The sequence below is a fragment of the Phoca vitulina genome, unplaced genomic scaffold, assembly GCF_004348235.1.
Source record: "Phoca vitulina isolate PV1807 unplaced genomic scaffold, GSC_HSeal_1.0 scaffold8, whole genome shotgun sequence".
Lineage (NCBI taxonomy): Eukaryota > Metazoa > Chordata > Mammalia > Carnivora > Phocidae > Phoca > Phoca vitulina.
The window spans coordinates 25230568-25252070 of record NW_022589711.1 but is presented as its reverse complement, the minus strand read 5'-3'; the positions used below and the strand labels follow the sequence as shown (position 1 = coordinate 25252070).

The 21503-nt window shown below is 37.2% G+C and overlaps 1 protein-coding gene across 1 annotated transcript in view; it reads left to right on the top strand.

The window, feature by feature from the left end:
* The window catches only part of TOMM70 (translocase of outer mitochondrial membrane 70), a 35625-nt gene extending 33072 nt beyond the window's left edge, over positions 1-2553 (top strand). The window contains exon 12 of the mRNA XM_032406422.1: positions 443-2553. Coding sequence (XP_032262313.1) covers positions 443-596 — 154 coding nt within the window. The 3' untranslated portion in view covers positions 597-2553. The remainder of the gene's footprint in view (positions 1-442) is intronic.
* The last annotated feature ends 18950 nt before the right edge of the window (positions 2554-21503 follow it).

Sequence of the window (21503 nt, the reverse complement as noted above, 5' to 3'; positions counted from 1 at the left end):
CCTGTGTAACTGGAGCGGAGGTGCATGGGGCGGGAGTATGGTGGTAAGAGATGAGGGGAAAGAAGAGGAGTTCACACAGATGTGAAGGTAAGGCCCCCGAATACCAGTAATGTTCTCTGAGGTTATGTCACTGCTTTCTAAAGGAGCCTTATGATGTAGTATAGAAACACAGAATTTAGGAACCAGACAGGATTATAATTTTAAGTAAGTCATTTAGTCTCACTGTTCTTATCTGTAAACAAAGACTACAAAAGGTATAAGTACATAGTATTTATAATAGTAGCTAATATTCATTGAGTGCTTCCTATGTGCTAGGCACGATTTTGTTTCTTATACAGTATAGAAGCATTTTTTTTGGAATCATAAAACTGGGTGGTCAGAAACTTCGTTGTATTCTGTGAAATGCTTGTTGGTTGTGAAACATTTAAAATTGTTCTTTTAGAGGAAACATGGAGAAAGCCATTGACATGTTCAACAAAGCTATTAACCTGGCCAAATCAGAAATGGAGATGGCTCATCTGTACTCACTCTGTGATGCTGCCCATGCCCAGACAGAAGTTGCAAAGAAATATGGATTAAAACCACCAACGTTATAAAATGGGGGGGGAGGGGACGGGGAGGAGAATGACCCTCTTTTTAGAAGTTTACTCCCTTTTCAACTGAACCCTAAAGACACTGTCATGAACTGTGTTGAATGGTGGAACTTAGTATTTGTTTGTGCTGTTGTCATTCGTTACATGTTTCATGTTTAGGTGTTGCGGGAGTGGCTGTTGAAGGAAGTTTGCAGTGTTGCAGCTTTTATTCCCTGTGCAACAAAAGCTTAGAACCTGTTAAAGGGATATTAAAGTTGCAGAGAGTACAGAAGATGATAATTGGCCATGCAAATAAAAACTTTGATTTGTTGATTTGACTTTTTTTTTTTGGAGGTTGGTGGGTTATATTCTGGATGATTGTGTGTGTGTGTGTGTGTGTGTGTGTGTGTGTGTGTGTAACGTATTTTACAGCATGTTGGTTTTTAAATTAACATAGTGAGTGCTGTAAAATAGGTTTCTTTTGGATTCAATTAATCCCTTTTAGTTTTTTTGGGTTTTTTTTTTAGAAAACAAAACTTAAATGGGGACTTTGTTTTAAAGGCAGCAAAACAGACCCTTTAAACCACTGTCAGCATGCACAATGCCTCTGATTCTGCAGAAGGTTAGATTCAGTGGCAGCTTAAGCCTTTTGACCCCATTCAACTCCAATGGATAATGTACATTGTTCTTAAAAGTCCACAGCAGCTGGCTTTCATCAAATCACACCGAAGCAAAATACTCTGGTATATATGCTGGAAAACTGAAAATTTAATAGGAGAGTAACCAGGCAAGAGGTAAGATGAAATAGGAATGGGTTTGTAAATTGCCTGTGGCTATTTTCTCTATTAGGTACACTATTTAATAGTGTATTTTTGAAAGAAAATTCAGGTTGATTGTGTGTATAAAGATGAAGTGTGATGTGTGGGAATGTTTAATTAGCTTAAAATTTGTAGTGAAGAAAATGTGATTAAAGGTTCCAAAAGGATGTAAGTCTTGGAGCCAGAAGCATAGTATTTCCTGAGGTGGTTAAGTTTAGTGCTTTAACTATGGCTACATGTGCTTAAAGAATATTAAACCAGTATTTTCAAAGGTCCTGAGGAAATGTGGAATGCTTTTTAGTTTTGAGCTAACCTTGGTCTCTAGGGCCTGACTGCCCATGTCCAGGTCTTTACTTAGGAATACTAACAGATTTTTTTTCCCTTACTTTACTTTTTTACTTAGAAATCACTTTGGGTTTTGTTTTGTTTTTCCAATTGTCACTTTTATAGACCATCCTTTTGTTTATATGCTGGATTTTTCTGGTGGGAGAGGGGTTGTGTTCTTAAGGTATCTCTTGTTTTGAGATATTTGGGGCTGGGAAAGGTTTATTTAAGTCTGAGTATAATAAAAGAGCAAGCAAGCCTTCAGTTACACTTCTGGAAATGAAATCTAATCAAGTTTGCATTTTGGGGAGTAAAGGAGCATTGTACCCCTCTGTTAAGAGGGTGCTTTATCCTAGTGAAGTCAAAAAAGTTTTGTCTGCAAATGCTATCTTCTTAGAAACTATAAGAAATGACCCCTTCCAAAGTCAGAGTTTGGAAAATATTGAGGCGGCCTCTAGTGGGGACAATTTAAGATGGCTTGGATAACGGAAAAGTTTGAGAACTCTGCATTTTCTTAAATTATGTACCAACTATCATAACATACAGAAATGTTCTACATCTCTGAATAACCTCTGACTTAAAGTTTTTATTTGCATGGCTGTATTGACATTAACACTGGTATTTTCTTCTACTGCTCTCCCTTCCTACCCTTTGGGGTTGGGTAGAAAAACACGAAGGAAACTGAAGCATGTGCCATTCAATACTATCATTCCAAATCCTCATGGACTATTGCTTGTTCTGAAAAATATTTGAAACTGCACTGAAAGCTGCATCTGTCTGTATCTTTTCTTTTGTAAATGACCTCACATGTAAATTCACCAAATAAATATCACATTCAAGCTTTTCTATCTGTTCCTTAAATAAAAAGGTAGTTTATTCATTTATCATAGTACAGAGTAAAACCATAATCATTCTCTTTTGGGCTCAAACTAACTGAAAATAGGTCATGTTTAGTATATGAAGTAGAGTAAGTTTTTGGTGTGAATGGTGGAGCTCCCTGAGAACATTTGTCCTTCTTACTGGTGAAACAAAGCTCTAAGAAGAGCTAGCAGAGCCAGCTTCCTTTATTCCTACCTATACTTGCCTTACCCATGCTTGCATGGCAGCCTAGAAGTTTGCCAACCAGACCTGAGCCTTGAGACTAACATGATCTTCAAACTGGTTTCACCAATGAGTTTTGATCACAGTTTGCAACCACTCTGTAGCGTTTCAGAAGGGATGCCTGAAGTTATCTACCCTTTATTAATTGAGGTATAAATAGGGAATACATCCCAAAACAACAAGCAGCAGCTTTGGTTTTAAAACAGTTCAGACCGAATTTCAGGCCTCTGGAAACTCAAATTGTAGTTTAAACTGTCCCAGTACATCTCAGCTAACTGTCATCATCTTAAGGCTGTTTACAAACAGGAGGACCTCAGTATAGTTTAACAAAACAAGGAAACTTTTGAGTATAAAAGTAATAGTTAATTAAGACTGTCCTGGGTACACTGGGTTCTTTGCTATATTTATAAGGAAATAACATAGAAGGGGGAGCAATTAATCCTAACCTCAGTCCTCTGTAAAACTGATTTGTGAATAAAGTGACAGAACTTTAATAACTATTTTCAAGCCTTAACATACTGTGATAGAATGATATTGGTCCCCTGAAAGATACCCACATCTTGATCCCTGGAACCTGTGAATGTTAATTTACATAGCAAAAATGAACTTTGCACATTTGATTCAATTAAGATCTTGACATGGGAAGATTATGCTGGATTATCTGAGTGAGCCCCAAATGTAATCCCAAGTGTGCTTGTAAGAGAGAAATCGCAGAAGAGGATGTGATCACTGGGAGAGATTGGAGTGATACGGCCACAAGCCAAGGAATGCTGGCAGCCACCAGAAAACATATGACAAAGTACAACATCCATTCATGACAAAAACTCTCAACAAAGTAGGTTTAGAGGGAACATACCTCAACATAGTAAAAGCAATTTATGAGAAAACCTACAGCTAACGTATTCAATGATGAAGAACTCAGACCTTTTCCTCAAAGATCAAGAACAAGACAAGGCTATCCACTCAATACTTCTGCGTGTCCAGCACAGTACTGGAGCCCTAGCCACAGCAAAAAGAAAAGACATCCAAATTGGAAAGAAGTAAAACTTCACCTTTCTGTGGATGGCACCATACTATATACAGAAAACCCTAAAGACTCCACTGAAAAACTACTAGAACTGATAAATGAATTCAATAAAATTGCGGGATACAAGATCAACATGCAGAAATGTTGCATTTCTATACACTAATAATAAAGTAGCAGAAAGAGAAATTAAGAAAACAGTCCCATTTACAATTGCATCAAAGAGAATAAAATAGCTAGGATTAACCTTAACCAAGTAGGTGAAAGACATGTACTCTGAAAACTATAAAACAATGATGAAACAAAATGGCACAAATAGATACTCCATGCTCATGGAATGGAAGAACCAATTTTGTTTAAAATGTGCATACTACCCAGGGCAGTCTACAGATTAAATGCAATGCCTATCAAAATACCAACATTTTTCACAGAAGTAGAACAAATAATTGTAAAATTTGTATGGAACCCAAAAAGACTGAATAGGCAGAGCAATCATAAGAACAAAACTGGAGGTGTATCACAATCCCAGATTTCAAATTACACTACACAGCTGTAGTAATCAAAACAGGATGGTACTGGCACAAAAACAGTCACATAGATCAATGGAACAGAAAAGAGAACCCAGAAATAAATCCACCCTTATATGGCCAATTAATCTACCATGAAGGAGGCGAAAGCATACAACACGGAAAAAATGGTCTCTTCAATAAATGGTGCTGAGGAAACTGGACAGCTACATGCAAAAGAATGAAACTGGACTACTTTCTTACGCCATACACGAAACTCAAAGTGGATTAAAGATGAGACCTGAATGTGAGACCTGAAACTGTAAAACTCACAGAAGAAAACAAGCAGTAATTTCTTGGTCATCGGCAATCACATTTTTCTAGATCTTGTCTCTTCAGTCAAGGGAAACAAAAGCAAAATTAAACTATTGGGACTACATCAAAATAAAAAGCTTTTGCAGGGTGAAGGAAACCACAAAACAAAAAGGCAACCTACTAAGTAGGAGAAGAAATTCACAAATGATATATCCAATGGTTAAGTCCAAAAATAGACTTATACAACTCAACCCCTCAAAAACAAATAATCCACTTAAAATATGGGCAAAGGACCCGAACAGACATTTTTCCAACATACATACAGATAGCCAACAGACTCATGAAAAGATCTCAACATCACTAATCATCAGGGAAATGCAAATCAAAACCACAATGAGCTACCACCTCACACCTGTCAGAATGGCTAAAATCAAAATGAGGAAATCAAAAGTGTTGCCAAGGATGTGGAGAAGGAGTCATCCTGCCCTGTTGGGAATGCAAACTGGTGTAGGCACTGTGGAAAACAGTATGGAGTTTTTCTCAAAAAATTAGAATTACCATATAATACAGTAACTCCACTACTGGGTATTTACCAAAGAATACAAAAACACTAATTTGAAAAGATATGTGCACCTCTATGCTTATTGAAGCATTATTTACAATAGCCAAATTATGGAAGCATAATTTATTCATTGATAAATGAATAAAGAAAATGTATATATATACAGTGGAATATTACTAAGCCATAAAAGAATGAAAGCATGCCGTTTGCAACAACATGGATAGATCTAGAGGAACAACAAAGAAAAAAGAGACAAACCAAAAAGCAGACTCTTAATTATAGAGAAATAGTTGCCAAGGGGAAGGTGGGATTTGGGGGGCAGGGGGGGAAAAGATGGGTGAAATAGGTGAAGGGGATTAAGAGTATACTTATCATGATGAGCACTGAGTAATGTATAGAATTGTTGAATCACTATATTTTTACACCTGAAAGTAACACTGTATGTTAACTATATTGGAATTTAAAAAAAAAAAAAGATGCAGTATATATATGTGTATGGACGTGTATATATGTAATTCCACACAATGGACTATTACTCAGCCATAAAAAAAAAAAATGAAATCTTGATATCTGCAACAGTATGGATAGACCTAGAGGACATAATGCTAAGTGAAATAAGAAACATAAATAGCATGATTTCTCATATGTGGAATTTAAGGAAAAAAGAGATAAATTAAAAAAAACTTATTTTTTTTTAAAGATTTTATTTGACAGAGACACAGCGAGAGAGGGAACACAAGCAGGGGTAGTGGGAGAAGGAGAAGCAGGCTTCCTGCGGAGCAGGGAGCCCGATGCGGGGCTCGATCACAGGACTCTGGGATCATGACCCGAGCCGAAGGTGGACGCTTAATGACTGAGCCACTCAGGCAGCCCCCCTCCCCCCAAAAAACATTCTTAAATAGAGAAAACAAACTGATGATTTCCAGAGGGGAGCTGGGTAATGGGATGAGTGAAATAAAAGGGATTAAGACTACATTTAGCTCGATGAGGACTGAAGTGTATAAAATTGCTGAATCACTACATTGCCATCTGAAACAATATAACACTATGTTAGTAAAGAAAAAGTTGAGATGCCTCTGCCAATAACATCAAAAGGAAGACACTATTTCCAAACATTTTTTTAAATTTTATTATTAATCACCATACATTACATCATTAGTTTTTGATGTAGTGTTCCATGATTCATTGTGTATAACACCCAGTGCTCCATTCAGTACGTACCCTCTTTAATACCCATCACCAGGCTAACCCATCCCCCCACGCTCCTCCCCTCTAGAACCCTCAGTTTGTTTCTCAGAGTCCCTAGTCTCTCATGGTTTGTCTCCCCCTCCGATTTCCCCCCCCTTCATTTTTCCCTTCCTACTTTTTTTTTTAACATATTATGTATTATTTGTTTCAGAGGTACAGGTCTGTGATTCATTTGTCTTAACACAATTCACAGCACTCACCATGGCATATACCCTCTCCAATGTCTACCACCCAACCACCCCATCCCTCCCACCCCCACCACTTCTGCAACCCTCAGTTTGTTTCCTGAGATTAAGAATTCCTCATATCAATGAGATCATATGATATGTCTTTCTCTGATTGACTTATTTCGCTTACAAATATTGGGAAGATGTCAATGCTACCTAGAGCAATGTACACATTTAATGCAATCCCTATCAAAATACCATCCACTTTTTTCAAAGAAATGGAACAAATAATCCTAAAATTTGTATGGAACCAGAGAAGACCCCGAATAGCCAGAGGAATGTTGAAAGAAGCAAAGCTGGTGGCATCACAATTTCGGACTTCAAGCTCTATTACAAAGCTGTCATCATCAAGACAGTATGGTACTGGCACAAAAACAGACACATAGATCAATGGAACAGAAGAGAGAGCCCAGAAATGGACCCTCAACTCTATGGTCAACTAATCTTCGACAAAGCAGGAAAGAATGTCCAATGGAAAAAAGACAGTTTCTTCAACAAATGGTGTTGGGAAAATTGGACAGCCACATGCAGAAGAAGGAAACTGGACCATTTCCTTACACCACACACAAAAATAGACTCAAAATGGTTGGAAGACCTAAATGTGAGACACGAGTCCATCAAAATCCTAGCGAACACAGGCAGCAACCTCTTCAACCTCAGCCACAGCAACTTCTTCCTAGAAACATCACCAAAGGCAAGAGAAGCAAGGGCAAAAATGAACTATTGGGACTTCATCAAGATTAAAAGCTTTTGTACAGCAAAGGAAACAGTCCACAAAACCAAAAGACAACCGACAGAATGGGAGAAGATATTTGCAAATGACATATCAGATAAAGGGCTAGTATCTAAAATCTATAAAGAACTTATCAAACTCAACACCCAAAGAACAAATGATCCAATCAAGAAATGGGTAAAAGACATGAACAGACATTTCTGCAAAGAAGACATCCAAATGGCCAAAAGACACATGAAAAAGTGCTCAACATCGCTCGGCATCAGGGAAATCCAAATCAAAACCTCAATGAGATACCACCTCACACCAGTCAGAATGGCTAAAATTAACAAGTCAGGAAACGACAGATGTTGGCGGGGATGTGGAGAAAGGGGAACCCTCCTACACTGTTGGTGGGAATGCAAGCTGGTGCAGCCACTCTGGAAAACAGTATGAAGGTTCTAAAAAAGTTGAAAATAGAGCTACCATATGACCCAGCAATTGCACTACTGGGTATTTACCCCAAAGATACAGATGTAGTGATCTGAAGGGGTACGTGCACCCCCCCCCCGATGTTTATAGCAGCAATGTCCACAATAGCCAAACTATGGAAACAGCCAAGATGTCCATCAACAGATGAATGGATAAAGAAGATGTGGTATATACATACAATGGAATATTATGCAGCCATCAAAAAAAAAAAAAAAACCCCACAAAATCTTGCCATTTGCAACGACGTGGATGGAACTAGAGAGTATTATGCTATTTCCAAACATTTTTAAAAGTGTTAAAATTAGGCAATATGAAAATAACTACACTCTGGTTTATATTAAGGTGACACTGCACAGATTCTATTGGGGGTTGAAAGCTAGTATTCTTAGACCATTCTAGATGGTCTTCATGCTAGAGTTTATTCAAGGTCCTGCTGATCACTGGGACAGAAACGGCTGTGTTGCCTGGCCCCAACCAAAGGAGGGGAGGGAGTTAAAAGTGGGAACAGGCTAAGGACCAACATGACAACTGCCTTTCAGAGCTCAGTCAGCTTAATTTCTCCAGTTCTTTTGTTGGCACTGGAAGAAAACAGGACTCTGCAAGCGTTGTCCTAGAGGCCATGGGAGGGCTCAACAGAGAAGGCTCACAGAGCAAATGTGGGGGAAGAAGACCATGACTAAAACAGACTCCTGTACATCATTTTGGAGGATGGAAGTTTAAAGTAAAGGGGACCAGAGAGAACAGGTGAGATTCTCTGCAGAGATGGCCCATCATCTAAATTATCAATGAACTGCTTTATTAAACCGTTGTACCCAATTTTATCTCAGAATGTCTGCTTTATGTCAAGAACTGTGAAGGATCTAAGATTTTACCAGTCTTGCAAACTATTTGCCATTCTTATAAATTAGTTTCACAAATGATGGCAAAAGACTTGAGATCCTAGGTCAGAGACAATGGACCTAATTACTTAAGAATGGCAAGCAACATGAGCTTCATGTTTGCTTTGCTTCCCTTGTACCCCAAATACTATGGAAATGACCTGAAGTATCTAGGTGGATGCTGCACAGGCAGTGGGATTGTGTCACAGATGAAAAACTGAGCTTAAGAAACCAAATCTTAATGGGCTGACTGCAAGCAAACATGCCTGACTTTGGCATCAGAGGAAAACATTTTTATTATACTGGTTTGTGAACAAGCCTGTCCTATTCTCCAGAAAGAGACAGTCTCTATCTTCCCAAATCATTCACTATACAAACTTTTCTGAAAGGACAGTCTGGAAGAAAAGCTATCATTGCCTCTGTTCCTAGGACAGGCATAAACTTAAAGAGACTCACCAAGAAATGACTACCCATTTGTACATGTTTCTACCTTTTATTCATCTCAAGCTTAATCTTTCACCAATTACAGTGTCTGTCTTGGACAATAGCATGGTGCAGGGAAAAGTATTACTGGCCTCAGCATGAAGTGACCTAAGTTTTAACTAACAATGCTTTCCACTACCTGTGTGCTTTTAAGTAAATAATTGTCCTATCCAGCTCTAAATTATGTGAAGCTACACCATGTCCCAGATCTTACCCAATTAGAATCCCTTAGGGTAAATAAAAGATTGAAGAAAATGTAGAAGTCATTTAGCCAGAAAACTTGTACATATATTAGTGCAATCTGTAGGAATAAAGTCACTCCAATTCAGCATGTTTTTACTGAGCACCCATCACGGTGAGGACTAGCCACAAAAAGATGAACATAAAGGCTCCGAGGAGCTCCAAAACTAAGATGACAAAATTGGTGCCATAAAGCTCTATATAATGTGGTATGGAAACACACACGACAGTAATGAATTCTGCTAGTACTTGAGGGATAAATTGATTTAGGAAAAGAGCTTTCTAGAAAATGGGAAAAACCACCGGAATTTAAAAATAAAACCTAAGTAAAGACACATTATGAGTATGAGCTGAAAATAAGCCATCCAAGTTGAGTCCAGCAAGATGAAGCTGTTGTTTTTATTTTAACTGGTGAGAAGATGCCAATAGTGTAGCTGCATGTTTGAGAACCATCAGCATATATTTAACACTGCATATAGATGAGGTTACTTCAGGAGAAAATAAAAAGGGCTAAAAATAAAACTTTGGGAAACATTAACATCTAAGGGACAAACAAAGGTGGCAATGAAAAGTTGTCAGACCACTAACCACAGTAAGACCAAGGTCACAATGATGGTGTTAGGTTTCAGAGAGGTCAAATGGACAGGTCTACAAATAGATTATCAGTAATCTTTGCCAAAGAAGTGTCATTGGAATGGTGAGGGCAGACTCTGGCTACCAGGCTCTGAAAAGTAACTGAAAGGCAAGAATGGACTAGTGAGCAGAAATGACTCCTTTAAGAAATGGGGTGAAAAAAGTTCTAAACGAGGTGAATCCAAGGAGGTCCATGCCAAGACATAATTAAAATGGCAAAGGTTAGGGGCACTTGGATGGCTCAGTCGGTTAATTATCTGCCTTCAGCTCAGGTAACGATCCCAGGGTCCTGGGATTGAGCCCTAATTGGGCTCCTTGCTCAGCAGGGAGCCTGCTTCTTTCTCCCTCTCCCTCTGTTTGCCACTCCCCCTGTTTGTGCTATCTCTCTCTGTCAAATAAATAAATAAAATCTTTAAAAAATAAAATGGCAAAGGTTAAAGATTAAAAAAATTTTAGAAGCAGTAAAAGAGAAGCAAAAGTTAGATATAAGGGAAACCCCATAAGGCTATCAACTGATTTTTCAGCAGAAACTTAGCAGACCAGAAGGGAGTAGTATGATATATTCAAAGAGCTAAAGGGAAAAACCTACAACCAAGAATACTCCGCTAGGCAAGGTTATTATTCAGTATTGAAGGAGAGAGAGTTTCCTAAGCAAAAGTAAAAGGAGTTCATCACTACTAAACTGGCCTTACAAGAAATGTTAAAGGGACTTAAGTTGGCGGGGGGGGGGGGGGGGGGGGGGGGGGGGGGGGGGAGAGAAGGAGGCCACGGATAGAAAAGAAAATTATGAATAAAAAGATGTAAAATATGACAGCATACACATAAAATGTGGAGGAGGGAGTAAAAAAGTATGTGTTCAAACTTAAATGACCAACTTAATATTAGTTTGTTATATACTTAGGATCCTATATATGAACATCATGGTAACCACTAACCCAAAACCTGTAATATGCACAAAAATAAAGAGAAAGAAAGCCAAGCCTAACAGTACAGAAAGTCATCAATCACAAGAGAGCAAAAAAATAAAGAACTACAAAAACAACCAGAAACAACAAAATGGCAACAAGTACATACCTATCAATGAATACTTTAAATGTAAATGGTCTAAATGCTCCAATCAAAAGACACAGGGTGGGAGAATGGATGGAGAAAATAAAACCCATCTATATGCTGTCTACAAAAGACACTTCAGACCTAAAGACACATACAGACTGAAAATGAAAGGATAGAAAAAGATATACCATGCAAATAGAAGTGAAAAAAAGAAAGCCAGGGTAGCAATAGTTAGACAAAATAGACTAAAACAAAGACTATAACAAGAGAGGCACCTGGGTGGCTCAGCTGGTTAAGCATCTGCCTTTGGCTCAAATCATGATCCTAGGTCCTGTGATTGAGCCCCCTGTCGGGCTCCCTGCTTGGCAGGGAGCCTGCTTCTCCCTCTCCCTCTGTCCCCCTGCCCCGCCCCCCTGCTTGTGCATGCACACTCTAATAAATAAATAAAATCTTTAAAAAATAAAAATAAAGACTATAACAAGAGACAAGCTCACTACATAATGAAAAAGTGATCAATCCAACAAGAGGACATAACAATTGTAAATAATGTATGCACCCAACACTGACTGGAGTACCTAAATACATAAAGCAAATATTAAAAGATATAAAGGAAGAAAATGATAGTAATACAATAACAATAGGGGACTTTAACACCCTACTTGCATCAATGGATAGATCATCCAGGCAGAAAATCAATAAGGAAACTGTGTCTTTCAGTGACACATTAAACCAGATGGGCTTAACAGATATACACAGAACATCCCTCCCCCAAACAAAAGAATACACATTCTTTTCAAGTGCACCTGGAACATTCTCCAGGACAGATCATGTTAGGCCACAAAACAAATCTCAATAAATTTAAGACTAAAGGCATATCATACATTGTTTCCAACCACAACAGTATGAAACCAGAAAACAATCACAAGAAAAAAAAGAAAAATACAAACATGGAAGCCAAACAACATGCCACTACACAGCCAATGGGTTACAAAGAAAGAGGAAATCAAAAAACTACATGTAGACAAATGAAAATGATACAGTAGTCCAAAATCTTTGGGATGTAGCAAAAGCAGTTCTAAGAAAGAAATTTATAGCAATACAGGCTTACCTCAAGGAATAAGAAAAATCTCAAATTAACAATCTAAACTTACACCTAAAAGAACTAGAAAAAGAAAATCAAAACCCAAGATTAGTAGAAGGAAGGAAATAATACAGATCAGAGCAGAAACAAATGAAATAGACTGGAAAAAAAAAAGAAAAAAATCCATGAAATCAAGTCAGTTCTTTGAAAAAATAAAACTGCTAAACCTTCAACCAGACTCAAAAAAAGAGAAGACAAAAATAAAATTGGAAATGAAAGAGAAGTAACAGTCAACACCACAGAAATATAAAGGACTACAATGTTACAAAATATTACATGCCCACAAACTGGACAACCTAGAAGAAATGGGTAAATTCCTAGAAACATATAGTCTTCAAAAACTGAATCAGAAAGAAACAGAAAATCTGAACAGACCAATTACTAGTAATGAAACTGAATTGGTAATAAAACTCCTAACAAAGTCCAGGACCAGATGGATTCACATGTGAATTCTACCAAACATTTAAAGAAGAGATAATACCTATTCTCTTGGGACACCTGGGTGGCTCAGTCGGTTAAGCGTCTGCCTTCAGCTGAGGTCATGATCCCAGAGTTCTGGGATCAAGTCCTGCATCAGGATCCTTGCACAGCAGAGAGCTGCTTCTCCCTCTGCCTGCCACTCCCCCTGCTTGTGTGCTCTCTCGCTCTCTGACAAATAAAATCTAAAAAAAAAAAAAACCTATTCTCTCAAACTATTCCAAAAAACCGAAGAAGGAGGAAAGCTTCCAAACATTCTACAAGGCCAACATTGCCTTGGTAACAAAACTAGACAAAGACACTACTAAGAAAGAAAATTACAGGCCAATATCTCTGATGAACATAGACGCAAAAGTCCTCAACAAAATATTAACAAACTGTATTCAACAATACATTAAAAGGATCATTCATTGCAATCAAGTGGGATTTGCTCCAGGGATGCAAGGATGGTTCCCTATTTGAAAATCAATCAACATGATAGGCCACATGAACAAAACGAAGGATAAGAATCATATGATCATATCAGATGCAGAAAAAGCATCTGACAAAATTAAACACCCATTCATGATACAAACTCTCAGCAAAGTGGGTTTTCAGGGAACATATCTCAACATAATAAAGGCCATTTGTGAAAAAAAAAAAACAAAAACCCTACAGCTGACATCTTATTCAATGGTGAAAAACTGGGATTTTTTCCTCTAAGATCAGGAACAAGACAAAGATATCCCATATTCTCACTGCTTTTATTCAACATAATACTGGAAGTCCTAGCCACAGCAATCAGACAAGAAAAAGGAATAAAAGACATCCAAATTGGTAAGGAAGAAGTTAAAATGTCACTATTTGCAGATGACATACTATGCACTGGAAACCCTAAAGACTCCACCAAAAAAAAACCATTAGAATAATGAATACAAAAGTTACACAGAAATCAGCTGCATTTCTATACAGTAATAATGAAGTAGCAGAAAGAGAAATTATGAAAACAATACCATTTACAATTGCATGAAAAAGAATAAAATACCTAGGAATAAATTTAACCAAGGAGGTGAAAGACGGGTACTCTGAAAACTGTAAAAACTGATGAAAGAAACTGAAAATGGCACAAATGCAAAGACATTCCATGCTCAAGACTGGAAGAACCAATCTTGTTAAAATGTCCATACTACCCAAAGCAATCTACAGATTCAGTGCAATCCCTATTAAAATACCAACAGCATTTTTCACAGAACTAGAATACTACAATTTGTATAGAACCACAAAAGACCTTGAATAGCCAAAGCAACCTTGAAAAAGAACAAAGCTGAAGGTATTACAATCCCATATCTCAAAATGTATTAAAAAGCTGTAATAATCAAAACAATTTGGTACTGGCACCATTGATCAATGGAACAGAATAAACATCCCAGAAATAAAACCATGCTTATATGGTCGATTAATCAATGACAGAAGAAGCAAGAACATACACTGAGGAAAAGATAGTCTCTTCAATAAATAAATGGTGCTGGGAAAACTGGACAGCTACATGCAAAAGAATGAAACTGGACCACTTTCTTACACCATATACAAAAATAAAACTCAAAATGGATTAAAGACCTAAATGTGAGACCTGAAGCCACGAAGTCCTAGAAGAAAACACTGGCAGTAATTTCTGACATCAGCCATAGCAACATTTTCCTAGATCTGTCTCCTCAGTCAAGGGAAACAAAAGCAAAATTAAATTACTGAGACTACATCAAAATAAAAAGCTTTTGCACAGTGAAGGATACCACCAACAAAACAAAAAGGCAACCTACCGAATGGGAGAAGATATTCACAAATGATATATCTGATAAGGGGTAATATCCAAAATATATAAAGAACTTATACAACTCAACCCCCACAAAGCAAATAACCCAATTAAAAAATGGGCAAAGGGGGCGCCTGGGTGGCTCAGATGGTTAAGCGTCTGCCTTCGGCTCAGGTCATGATCCCAGGGTCCTGGGATCAAGTCCCACATCGGGCTCCCTGCTAGGCGGGGAGCCTGCTTCTCCCTCTGCCTCTGCCTCTCTCTCTCTCTCTCTCTGACTCTCATGAATAAATAAATAAAACATTAAAAAAAAAAAAAAAAATGGGCAAAGGACCTGAAGAGACATTTTTCCAAAGACATACAGATAGCCAACATGAAAACATGTTCAAAATCACTAATCATCAGGAAAATGTAGACTGAAACCACAATGAGATATCGTCTTATACCTGTCAGATTGGTAGAATCAAGAAGACAAGACATAACAAGTGTTGGTGAAGATGTGGAGAAAAAGGGACACTTGTGTGCTATTGGTGGGAATGCAAATTAGTGCAGCCACTGTGAAAAATGGTATGGAGTTTCCTCAAAAAATTAAAAATAGAAAGCCCTTATAATCCAGTAATTCCATTATTGGGTACTTACCCCCCACCCCTCAAAAATACCCCATGAAAACATGAATTCAAAGTTACATGCACCTCTATGTTTATTGCAGCATTTACAATAACCAAAAAAATGGAAACAACCTAAGTGTTCATCCATAGACGACTGCATAAAGAAGATGTGAGCTATGTATACAAGGGAATATTAGTCAGCCATAAAATGGATGAGAGCTTACCATTTGTGACAACAATGGATGGACCTAGAGGGTATCATGCTAAATAAATCAGAGAAAGGTATTTGCCTTGATTTTACTTATATGTTGAGCCTAAAAAACAAATGAACAGATAAAGAAAAAGCAGAAAGAAACCACAGAGAACTGATGGTTGTGGGGTTTGGGAGAGCAAAATGGGTGAAAGCATAGGAGATACAGACTTCCACTTATGGAATGAATAAGTCATGAGGATGAAAGGTACAGTGTAGGGAATATAGTCATTGATATTATATCAGCATCATATGGCAACAGATGATTGCCACACTTGTGAGCACAGCATAACATATAGACTTATTGAATCACTATGTTGTACACCTGAACTAATGTAATATTGAGATAGACAAATTAATAATAATAAAAAGAAATGTGGTAAAAAAATAGGAACATTTTACAGGATGGTATGGTTTTAAGTGAGAAACTTTGAGAATCAATCTACAGACACAATAGTAATAACACGAACACAAAGGAACACATTTGTAGGGTTTTAAATATTTCAGGAAGAGCTAGGAATCACAACATTTAGAATATTACTACACCTTGCCCACCATGCTCCATTCTTCCAGATTCTTGTTCACTTAGTGAATTATGAACCAGCTATGAAGTAATTACTGAACAAGAAGTAATATCCTCACCTGTTTGAGTTCTGGTTATTTGATGGTAGATCTGGAGCTTAAGTTGTTTGTTGTTGTTGTTTTAAGTAATCTCTACAGCCAAGGTGGGGCTTGAACCCCAAGATCAAGAGTCACACATTTCACTGACCAAGCCAGCCAGGCGACCCCAGAGCTTAACTTCTTAATTCTTGATTTTAACAAACCTCTTTATCCTAAAGTGCATTCTCTCTTCCAATAACTAGCTTTTATTTATTCTTAAATCTTCGCTCAAGAAGAAATAGAGCCGAATGAAGATAATAATTTAACAAGAAATACGTAACTACAACACAAAAGTGGTTATAAGGCATAACGGAGAAAAGCCCATATGAAACCTGCTGCACTGGCAATATGTTTGGCCAGTGCATACATCACAGAACACACAGCTTTTCCTGGCTTCATCAGACCCGTTCACCATCAAAACACACCCCACCGCGCTTAGGAGGTAGCATAAAAGACTTAAAACTACTGCTAGTAGAGCAGAACATTGATCCTGAAACCTAAACTCTTGTCTAAACCCTTTTCCACTTGGTAGACTTTGCACAGACTTAACTTTGGGTGGCAGCAAGAAGTCCTTCCCTAAACATCCACTTGATGTCACAATCTAACAGTTTAAACCCTGTAATGTTAGTAATTTACTCATTTGCAACCAATGCAAAACCCATTATCTGTTAGCTCTCAACTTTAAATAGCTAGGCCAATGTTGAGTGACACTTTCATAACTACCTGCATATCCTGACTTATTTCAACAAAGGACATCATCATTGTAAGGGAGTCACTTCAATTAGTTAAATGTGCTGCCTTACTTGAACTGCAGGAGAAAGACTGCAACATGTAATAGCAAACTTCAAAGTATTATGCAAAAAGTATCACTGCCTAACTCAACAAAAAGTGAGGGATTACAGAGGAATGACCTTTGACCAAAACATTTTCATGGACTTGAATGCAGTATTCTACTGTTTCAAGTGGACCAAATCCAGGGTTCATTTTGATCAGGTATCACTTTCTTAAAAGTGGAATCAGGGGGCATGTTACCACATACTGTATGAGAATAAAATGTTACATACTAATGTAGATGCCTACTTCATTCATTCATTTTATAGTCTTCGAATGCACCAGAAGGCAAGCTCACCCAATACAACAGCAAAAGGACAAGACAACATGCATTTAATGAAATACAAAAACAAGTTCTAGCATCCATGTGCTTTATCTGTTATAGGAATGCCACATAAAGTATCTTTCCTTCTATAGCTAGGATGGCTTATCCACTAGTTTTCAAACTATTCTGAGCTGTTCTTTGAAGGAAATACCATAAAGTGTTGTCTGGGGACTAAGGGAATCCAAGGCAGAGGGCTCCTAGGCTCGCCACACCCACATCAGTCAGATCCTCAGATATAGGGTTTACTGCAAGATTATCTACCAAAAAATAGTTTCACACTAAAATTACTAAGTTTAAATATTTGTCTGTGGGCCTCTTAGGATACAGAGCAATGATTCTCAAAATACAGTCCATGGTTACCTAAAAGTTCTTCCATCATTTAAAAGGATCTGTGAGGTTTAAAGTATTTTTATAAAATACTAAGAAGTTATTTGGGAACTTCTAGTTGTGGCCAAGATGGAGTTACAGGGATCAGATTTACCTTCCCATCTGAAATAACTGAAAAAAAAAAAAAAGAAAAAAGACCACATACGAAACTATTTTTCAGATACCAGTCCTCAGGACAGTGATCCAAGAGAAGGTAAACAAAAGAGGTGAATCCTCTAATTGCTCTAGCTTGAGTTTCCAGTTTGCAGCACAGGGAGTGAGAACACAGCTGGAGGTTAACAGTCTCCCTGAATTGAGGAGGCTAAGTTAGAAACCCTGGGAAGCCAAGATGGTAGGAGTTCACGGGGCAGAGGTATGGGAGAGGAGAGAGTTGCATACAGAGGAAGCTCAAGAGATCTGCAAAGGGCTATGCTCACATCTTCAGCTGAGTATTGATCAGCATATGGATATAAGGAAACTACCTAAAGCACGGACAGGAACCACCTGACAGTGACAAAGAAAAGATAGCCACTGATATATCAGACAATGATAAAAAAAAAAAAACATACACCAAAACACAGAAACTAGCAAAAAGGAAATACACAGAAAATATACCAGGGCGGTGTGTAGCGGGGGGAGGACGAAAATAGTATCATTGTTGGGAAAATTTCAAGCAACCTGATGTATATATAATTAGGGAAGGGTTCATAACACTTTAAGAAATCCTAGCTGATAAAGTTCTAAATTTGATGAAAATTATAAAACCAAGGATGCACAAATCACAAAGAACTCGTAAGCACAAGACACATGGAAAAAAAAAAAACTGCATTAAAGCACATCATAATCAAGTTCTATAAAATTAATGATGAAGAGAAAAATCTTAAAAGCACAGAGGAGAAACAGACATTACAGAGAGGGACAAAGGATAATAATGACAGTACACTTTGCCTCTGGAATCAAGCCAGAATACAGTGTAGCAGCATATTTAAAGTATTCAAAGGAAAGAAAAGGTGAATTCTATACTCAGTAAAAATATATTTTAAAAAATGAAAGCATAATAAAAACTTTTCAGATATACAAAAGCTGAAAGAATAAATCACCAGCAGACCTACGCTACCTAAAATGTTAAAGGAAGTGCTTCAAACAGAAAAACAAAGGATCTACTCTAATGAAAAGTACCAGAGATGGTAATATGTTGGCTACAAAAGATGTTTACTTGCTTTTTTTTTTTTTTTACTTGTTTTTTAAGTATCTTTAAAAGATTACTGGGTGTTTAAAACAAAAACAGCAATGTATTGTGGGGTTCATACATATGCTGAAGTACAGTGTATGACAATACAAAGAAAGGAATAAAATGAAGTATACTACTTTAAGATTCTTACATGTCAACTGGCATAATACTTGAAGGTTGACTGTGACATTAAGAATATATACTATAAACCATAAAGCAAAAAGTAAAATAACACAATAAAAAATTATGATTTATAATCCAACAAAGGAGATAAAGTATACCACAGAACAGTACTTAATCCAAGAGAAAGAATAGGAAGAAAAAGGAAACAAAGAACAAATGAGATAAATACAAAATAAAAAGATGGTAGATTTAAATCCAGCCATATCAGTAATCACAATGACCGTAAATGGCCTAAACACCCCAATAAAGAAATTGTCAAACTAGATAAAAATGCATGACCAAGCTATATGCTGCTTAACAGAAACCCACTTTAAACATGAAGACACATGGGGCACCTGGGTGGCTCAGCTGGTTAAGCATCCGACTCTTTATTTCAGCTCAGGTCATAATCTCAGGGTCATGGGATCAAGCCCCGCGTTGGGCTCTGTGCTGTGTGTGGAGCCTGCTTGAGATTCTCTCTCTCCCTCTCCCTCTGCCCCTCCCCCATCCCATTCGCTCTTTTTCTCTAAAATAAGTAACCAACCATCCTGAAGACACAGAGAGGTTAAAATTAAAAGGAAAAATGGAAAAAGATAAATCATGTTAATACTAATCAAAAGAAAGACTGGCATTATTAAAATCAGACAAAGTCACTTTAGGGCAAAAAATAGACACTTGCTTCATAATGGAAAAAGGGTCTATTCAGCAAGATGATGTAACAGCCCTAAATATTGATGCACCTAATAAGAGAGCTTCAAAAAACATGAAGCAAAAACTGATAGAAGTATAATGATAAACAAATCCACAATTATAATCAGAGCTATCAACACCCAATTTAATTATAATTATAATCAGAGCTATCAACACCCATTTTAATTGATCGAAAAATTAGAAAATCAATACAGATATAAAAGACTAAAAACATTATCACCCAATGTGACCTAATTGACATTTATAGAATACCTAAACAGCAAAATATACATTCTTTCCACCTGCACATGGAACATTTACTAAGATAGAGCATACTCTGGCCCATAAACAGTCTCAATAAATGTAATACGATTCAAATTATAAAAGTATGTTATTTGGCCACAGTGGAATCAATTTAGAAATCAGTAACAGAAAGATTTGGAAAATCTCCAAATATTTAGAAACTAAATAACATAACTCTTGGATCACAGAAGATGACAAAGAGAAGTTAGGATTTTAAATTGAATGACAATGAAAACACAATGTATCAAAGGTTGGGGATGCAATTAAAGCAATCCTGTGCCATTTATACCACTAAACGCCTATGCTGGAAAGAAGGAAAAGTCTCCAATCAAAGATATTCAGTACACACTTTAAGAAACTAGAATAAGAGCAAATGAAACACAAAGTAAGCAAAAGAAAATAAGCAGAAATCAACGAAATCAAATCTAAAAAAGAGATTTAAAAAAAAAACAATGGAATCAAAATATGGTTCTATGAAAAGTTCAATAAAATTGATAAACCTCCAACAAGAATAATCAAAATTAAGAGACAAGATGCAAATTACCACACAACTCTCTCAGACCACTGAAGAGAAGGAAATACTTTCCAGGTCATTTTTTTAAAATGTTCTAAAGATTTATTTATTTGAGAGAGAGTATGAGGGGAAGGGACAAAGGGAGAGGAAAAAGAGAGTCCCAAGCTTCTCCCTGCCACATGCAGAGGCCCATGTGCGGCCCGATCTCCTGACCCTGAGATCACAACCTGAGCCAAAACCAAGAGTCAGATGCCCAACTGACTGCGCTACCCAGGCGCCTCACTTTCCAAGTCATTTTAGGAGGCAGCAGATCCTGGTACCTAAACCAGAAAGAGGTATTACAAGAAAACTACAGACCAAACTCCCTTATGAACACAGATGCAAAAATTCAAATGTTAGCAAATCAAATCCAACAATAATTCATTATGGTCAAGTGAAGTTTATCCCAAGAATGAAAGGTTGGTTTTATAACTCCAAAATCAATCAATGTAATTCACAATATAAACAGCCTAAAGAAGAGAAAAAAGACATGTTTGTCTCAATAAAGACTGAAAAGGAATCTAAAAAAACCCAGCATCCTATCCTGATAAAAACTCTCACCAAACTAGGAATAAAAAGGAATTTCCCCAATGTAATAGAGGGCATCTATGAAAGGCTAAATTTTTTTCTCTAAGATCAGGACCAACACAACTTAAGTCCACTCACTACTTCTATTCAACACTGTTCTGGAACTTCTAGCCAATGCCACAGGCCAAAAATGAATGAATGAATGAATGAATGAAGAATGAATGAATGAATGAATGAACAAACAGGAACCAGACTGGAAAGGAAAAAGCGTATTTATTTTACAAAATGTCTTTATTTGCAGACATGATCATCTATGTAAAAAACCATATGGACTCTACCCCAAAAAAGCTGCTAGAGTAAGTGAGTTTAGTGAGGTTGCAAGATATAAGATCAAATACAGG